General features: G+C 39.6%; 1 protein-coding gene across 1 annotated transcript in view; it reads left to right on the plus strand.

Moving 5' to 3' along the window:
* The first annotated feature begins 7 nt into the window (after window positions 1-7).
* The window catches only part of LOC108379706 (serine-rich adhesin for platelets-like), a 10,049-nt gene continuing 2,664 nt past the window's right edge, over window positions 8-7,392 (plus strand). The window contains exons 1-3 of the mRNA XM_017636056.1: window positions 8-1,614; window positions 1,903-3,418; window positions 6,289-6,408. Coding sequence (XP_017491545.1) covers window positions 272-1,614; window positions 1,903-3,418; window positions 6,289-6,408 — 2,979 coding nt within the window. The 5' untranslated portion in view covers window positions 8-271. The remainder of the gene's footprint in view (window positions 1,615-1,902; window positions 3,419-6,288; window positions 6,409-7,392) is intronic.

A 7,392-nucleotide genomic window follows, 5' to 3' on the forward strand; every position in this document is an offset into this window, starting at 1 on the left:
CCTTGAATGCAAAGTTTCACCCATTAAAGAACCCAGTGATAAGCCACGAATCTCTATAATTCCCTTATCTCGACTTATACGAAACGAACTCATCGAATTAACGGATGACTCAAGTGTAGCCGAGCTCGAAGATGCGCCTGCACCCGTAATAGCTACGAGTACACCAACCAAACGCGTCTGCCGACCTAATCTTGTGAAGAGACGTCGACAAATTTCGACTTGTAGCAACTCCAGTGGTACCACAGAAAATCTGATTGAAAAGGTTGCCGGTATGGATAAGTTCGGCATCAAGCAGGTAATAAACAACAGTGGAACACGCTTCGATGAGGCGTTAAAAGCGCAGGCACGCAAACGTTTGCGCGAAGAGATACGCAAGCAGTTGAAGTCAATGAATCTGGAAGCGGCAAAGGATTCAGAGGATGTAAACTTTGTGCCCGATGATATTGTCGATGCTATATGTATACCAGATATAGTATTGGAGGAGATACGTAAAGCTTTTGGCATAGAGATATTTTATAAAAAAGACGCGCAGCCAACAGATAATCCACTGGACGAAAGCGCCGCAAATGTAGTCGAAATCGCTGTAGGCGAAGGGGGGAATGTTACGGCAATAAATGCCTCGCCACCACTACAGGAAAGTCTTGTGGAGACGACGTCAACAGCAGTGCAGCCAGTAGTAGAAAGTGTTGCTGATAATGCGAAAAAAGACGCTGCAAAAGAGACAACAACACAAAATGAAGTGGGACAAACAATGCAAAATGAAGTCGCACAAACAATGCAAAATGAAGTAGGACAAACAGCACCACAACCAACACATAGTTGCCACAACGAGCAGGCGGTAATCGAAGACCAAAAAGATCCAAAGCTAACGGAAACAGTTAAAGCGCCTACGGCGGCTGAAGGCGAAAAAAAGCCAACGGAAAAACTTACAAAGAAGCACCAAAGTTCGACGTCGCGGAAACATAGTCGCAAAAAGACGCTCAAAGATGTAATACTGGTCGAATCGTCATCCTCTTCGAGCAGTACGTCTTCTTCCAGCTCCAGCTCGAGTAGCAGTTCCGATAGTGAATCTGAGACTTCAGCCAGAAGTGTTTCATCATCGGTCAAACGTCGACGACTAAAACTGCGTGTAGATGCGCAAAATGTTGTCGAAAGCTTTGAGAAGCTCATATTGCCCAGCATCAGCGAGAGTTTGAAAGCTCGTTACCGCAATAAATTTTCGAACTCCACATATACGCGCCTACATTTCATCTCGTGCATCTGTACCAGCGAATATAATACGCGAAAATTCACTAAACCTGAAATTGCGAAAATACAATCCAATTTAAAATCAGAGGATCGCACTGTTGCTTTGGAGTTTCTTATGCGTGAAATCGTCAGTGTTTTCAACAAGCAGAAAGAGGCAGCAAAAAGAGAGCGTGGCAGTAACAGAACAAGAAAGGAGACCGAAAGTAGTCCTGACAAGCCGCAATCAAGCAGGGCACAAGCAGAAGTTATGAACCGACGGTATGACGCAGGCGGCGATAAAGCTAATGGAATTTCCAAACAACAAGCAGTTAAAGGCAGCAGCAGCAGCAGCAGTCGTAGTCGCAGCGGCAGCGGCAGCGGCAGCAGCNATATGAGCCGACGGTATGACGCAGGCGGCGATAAAGCTAATGGAATTTCCAAACAACAAGCAGTTAAAGGCAGCAGCAGCAGCAGTCGTAGTCGCAGCGGCAGCGGCAGCGGCAGCAGCAATAAGAAAAGTGCCAATGCAGCAGAAAAAAATGATGTTGGAAAAAATTACGTGCAATCACAACGAACACCAGTGCCATCACCAACGAAAAATCCACATCAAAGTGTGAATAGCCAAGCATTAATGAACACAAGCGCGTCAGATGGGGTAAGAAGGAAAAGTGCTGNCAATAAGAAAAGTGCCAATGCAGCAGAAAAAAATGATGTTGGAAAAAATTACGTGCAATCACAGCGAACACCAGTGCCATCACCAACGAAAAATCCACATCAAAGTGTGAATAGCCAAGCATTAATGAACACAAGCGCGTCAGATGGGGTAAGAAGGAAAAGTGCTGGCAATGCAAAAACCGCAGATGAGGCGGCGGCGGCGGCTGGTGGTGGGAGGCGTAAAACAAGCGCAGATACAGCCGCTGAAACGCGCAACAATTTACATGAAATGAGCAACACCACTAATCAAGAAGATTCTAATGGCAAATCGTTGGCGAGTGCGACAACACGTCAGCAGCTGCCGACTACTACCAGCACCACAATCACCACCACCAACGCCGAAGGTATTGCAACAGCGTATGAACAACAATTACACAATAGCATTTTCGAAAGCGCCAACACTGCCGCGCCGTTAAATGAGTCGAGCAGCAGCATAGGCCTGCATTCTCCACCCGCTAATCGCTCGTTACTTGATAACAAGCTCAGTGGTAGTGGCGCGTCAAATCTTTTAACGGGATTTGAGCACAGTATTAACGGGCTTTTTGGCATGCCCAGCGTGCCATCTTTGATCTCTAGCACACTATTTCCCAATGTAGATTTAGAAGCATTGCGGCAGCGTAATATCTTAGGTGAATTCGTAGTGAATAATCTACGTGAATACGATATGAAGTTAATGGAATTGCATAAACGTAAAATGTTCATCGAAGAGATGATACTCAAATTGCAAAGGGACAAAATGGAAGTGGATATGCAAACAATGCAATTGCAAAATGAGAAATTCTTCTTGCTTAATACCGCCATGACAGCAGCGGCCAGTGAACTGCCGAAACGCGAAGCCGCCGCCGCTGCAGCCGCAGCTAGAACATCATCTTTGTCGCCACCAGGCGCGTCGACAGCGCCACACTTAGACGCACAGCCATCTCAACAAGAGCTCCCAAATGGCAACGCGCGTACTATGCAGAGCACAAACGCAAATCAGCGTAAGCGTAAAGCTAACGATAATATTGGCTCAAATGCTAAGCGAAAACGCGGTCCACGTAAGCGTGGTGGTGCCGCAGCTGCTAAAAAGCGAGCTAATAAATCAAAATTACCAACTGAAACGGTCCAAATGCCAACACCCACAGCTACTCAAAAGACTCCTGCAGTTGGTGCAGCTACGCGCGAACGCTCTCCGAGTCCAATCGTTTCAGATATGGAACAGACTGTGAGTGACGTAGAACCACCATTCAATTTTGCAGATATGCCCTGCTCTACTATTGATGTTAGAAGTCCAATGACACAGCTACATTTATACGAGCGTTGGTTAGTAGCCACTGGTGAAGATGGTCGCTTGTATCAGTTTTGCGCCAAGACACTCAAAATGGAAAAAGAATTCGCCAAACACAGTGAAAATATTACACATTCCTATTTGTGCTGCGAAAAGAAAGTGCTATATACAACATCACTTGATGGGTATTTGAAAAAGACGTCTTTGGAGGTAAGTTTGAAAAATGACAAGTATGTATATTATATTTTTATAGCGATGCTAGTAGTTGAAATAGGAAAGCATTTATTGTGGAACGATTTTCCGTTATCCCTCTACAATTTCGGTTTGGAGACCAAACTAGTTTCTGCCGTGTGCAATCTTCATAGAAATGCTATCACCGTAGGCCCTTATTTCTGATCTTTTGAATCAATTCTTTACACCTTTTTTACTTATCTGCACAGGCCAGAGTTTCCAGTAGAGCTCTTGTTAATCGACTAGTCGATTAATCGGTTAGTCGATTACCAAAAATTGTCGAATTCGCATAATCGACTTACCCATCTTTTTCTAACCGCTCACAAACAACCAGTCGACTAATCCGTCCGTTATCGATCAGTGGGTTTCTTTCAATAAACATTGGCTTTCTATATTTTTGAAATAAAACTTCTTTTGCGTTCATTTCGGAGTAAATGCAAACATCGATGTAACGAAAAAGCAACACAATCGTTGAACTCTAATTTCAAACTGCAATGAACAGAAAAAGCGTCAGTAGAAGGGAGGGGCTGCCGGGGGTGGTTTACTAAGATTTACATTAATTTTAAGATTTCGGTTAAGTTTCAAATTGCGGTTGGGATTAGTTTTGAGATAAAGATTGGGATTAACATTCAGATTCAGATTGCGGTAGAGATTAAGATTGATATTGGGATTCAGAATTAGATTAAGAATAAGATTAGAATTAAGATTCAGTTAAAGAGTTAGGTTAAGATTGAGGTTAAGGTTAAGATTAGGATTAAGATTAATATTAAGATATGGAATGAGATTAAGATATGGATTGAGATTAAGTTAAATATTGAGTTTAAGATTTAGATTAGGATAGAGATTAAGATTAAGATTAAAATTAAGACTGGGAATAAGGTTAAGATTAAGATTGATATTGAGACTATTATAATTTAATTTACGATTAAGATTGAGATTGATATTTAGATTAAGATAAATATGATTTTTTATTAATATGCCGAAAAATACTGCTACAATATGGTGAGCTATACTAGGATAAAGAAGTTTCACTTCAGCGGCGCGTGAGGTGCATACACAATTTTTTTTTTTAATAGTCTGAGCTATCGCTGAATCCATCGTAGTCCGATTTTCGTAAAATCTACTTAAATACAATCACGGAATTCGAATTGTTAAGAGCTCACGCATTCAAAGTATATGCTACGTTCGTAGCTATTGCTATTTATTGTTAGCATTTTCGTAGTTTTCACGAAAATTCGGACTAGATGGATTCAATGATAGCCCTGACTATGTTTATTGACAAAGCCCAACTGCGTCTATAAGAATGTGGCATATTCATAGTAGAACGGCAAGGCTGATCTGGATTAACGGCGCAGTTGATTTGATCAAAATTTTACCCTGAAAAATATCGATTAGTGGTATGGAGATACTACTCGATGGTTAGCGGTTAGTCGAATTATACTTCAATGAATATACTTTGAATTCGAGCGGTCTAACGAATTATTGCTATTCGACTATCAAACTACAAAAAAGTTGCTAATCGATTTAAAACAGAGCTGTAGTGTCGAAGCCTTGTTACTCAGCTTATCTTAGAAGCGTAGATGTACATAAATTAACAATTGGCACACTACAAATATAACTTTACTCCAGTCACCTTCCGAGATGCCTACTGCGATTTTCCCTATATTTCACTGCCATTGTTTGGAAATCCGAAAATCCGTCTTAGTTTCTGCCTTCGAAAGGTAGGGCTGTTGGAATATCGAACACTTCAGCGATGAGGGACAACCATATTAGATCGCTATTAATAAACGGAGTGATCCGCCTACGAAAGAGTCGTAGGTCTACTGCCAAGGCGTAAACTCAATTAGTTTGCGAGTGGTTTTCTTTACAGATAAAAAAAATCGAGCCCTCTGACTTCCAAAAGAGTGATGTTTATTATCTCGTAAATTAAATGAAGGCGCATTCCTCTCTTGACATTAAGCACCTTCGTTGAAGCAGTTTTGCCGTGTGGCACTGAGTCTGGCAATGCAAAAGTGCTTTTCGTAAAAGTAGAGCGCCTCAGGCTTTCCTTTTTTGACCTGTTTTAACAAAGTTACATTTAGATAGGACGAGGATGATGAGACCTAATTTTCGTCATAGGCTTCACCTAAAAACTAATACATACATATGTGTCTTCTGTGTCGAAAAGGAAGACACAAGATTTATCAGTTTTCTCTGATTTCTGAAATTCATTAGAGAACTAGGAGGCTGTGAAGAGAAAGAAGTTAGCGCAGGGTCAATAGGGAAAATGCTCAGTAGAAGGATCCATAATGGGAAGAACCCAAAAATGTAATCTTTGGAGTAGTCAAAAACAATGTTTATTTATTGTTTTCATCCATGCTATTTGAACGATTTATATGTTAGTCTTTTTAAGGGTTTGATGGAAGTTCCTTTTATTGCACAAATACTCGCATTTTTTTTTTAGTTGCGAGATGGCATTTCAAGGGCCCGTTCCGACATTCTAAAGAACATCCCGGCCTACGATTTACAGCACTCATTCCATATCTTGCTTCAGAAGTTCAATAAAATATTTGATTATGGTCAAAGCGATAGAAAGTCCAATCCTGAATATTTTCAAAGTTAAAGGGCTAAAAATTGAAAAGCTGTGTCGATTTTTTTTTTATTTTACACAATAATTACATGCTATGTATATCTTTCCCGGCAAACAAGAACTTCAAAGTCAAAGACGTTTTACGTGTGTCTTTCTGCTCTCCTCTTTGCTGGTATCTTTAGTCCCAACAGATTTTCGCCAACTAAAAAATTTTAACATAATTTCTACCATGCTTATTATTTTACAATCTGTTCGTTTTCTTTTGTTTTGTTTTCCTTAGAACTTCGCCTTGGATATCCAGTCTGTATATCTGCAAGAGCCATTACAATGTATTGAAGTGCAATGGGGTTCGGCATACATCGGCAGCAGATGGGGCAACATATTTACATATGACATTGCGGTAAGTTAAAACAAAAAGGAATTTTGTATGTGTATTTTACAACACTTTTTATTTTAAAAGTATATATATGGGGTGTTCCATACCAAAACGGACGGGGTTCACACTTCATGTGTTTGATTTGTTTCAAATTTTTATATTGATGCATAAATATAAATCTTACTAATATTATAAATGTGAAAGTTTGTATGTTTGGATGTTTGAGAAATCATCACGCGGAAACGACTGANTATTGATGCATAAATATAAATAATAAATAAATATGAAATTTGGGCTTGATTAATACATATTTAAAAACTTTACAGCGCAAAAACAAAAACAAATCGATTTAATGGGCAAGGAAAAACTTTGATAAAAAGCACACATACACACATCAAAATTCCTATGAAAAGAAATATTTAAAAAANTATTGATGCATAAATATAAATCTTACTAATATTATAAATGTGAAAGTTTGTATGTTTGGATGTTTGAGAAATCATCACGCGGAAACGACTGAACGGATTTGCACGAAATTTTTTACGCAGATAGCTTATAGGCCAGANAATGGAAAAAATTATTATGGTAGCTCTGAATATTGCGCAATATTTTTGCTGAAAGAAAAATTTTTAAAATTCGGTAATGGTTTGGGGAAATAAACTCTCTTCTTTATAAGCCGAAAATCCAATCGTAGGCCTTTGGCATATCATGAAGACCTAGCTAGCAAAAATAACTGCCGATGCATTTCTTGAGTCGAATTGATTTCTAGAGGATTTTTTGTGCAATGTTATCGAAGCAGAGCCATTTTCTGAATTTTCTAAATTTTATGCCGTAGCGCGTAAAAGATTTATAGGAAGCGAAGAAGACTCTGCATTATATTANTCGAATTGATTTCTAGAGGATTTTTTGTGCAATGTTATCGAAGCAGAGCCATTTTCTGAATTTTCTAAATTTTATGCCGTAGCGCGTAAAAGATTTATAGGAAGCGAAGAAGACTCTGCATTATAT

The sequence above is a fragment of the Rhagoletis zephyria genome, unplaced genomic scaffold, assembly GCF_001687245.7.
Source record: "Rhagoletis zephyria isolate East Lansing unplaced genomic scaffold, Rhagoletis_zephyria_1.1 Rzeph_scaffold_17120, whole genome shotgun sequence".
Classification (NCBI taxonomy): domain Eukaryota; kingdom Metazoa; phylum Arthropoda; class Insecta; order Diptera; family Tephritidae; genus Rhagoletis; species Rhagoletis zephyria.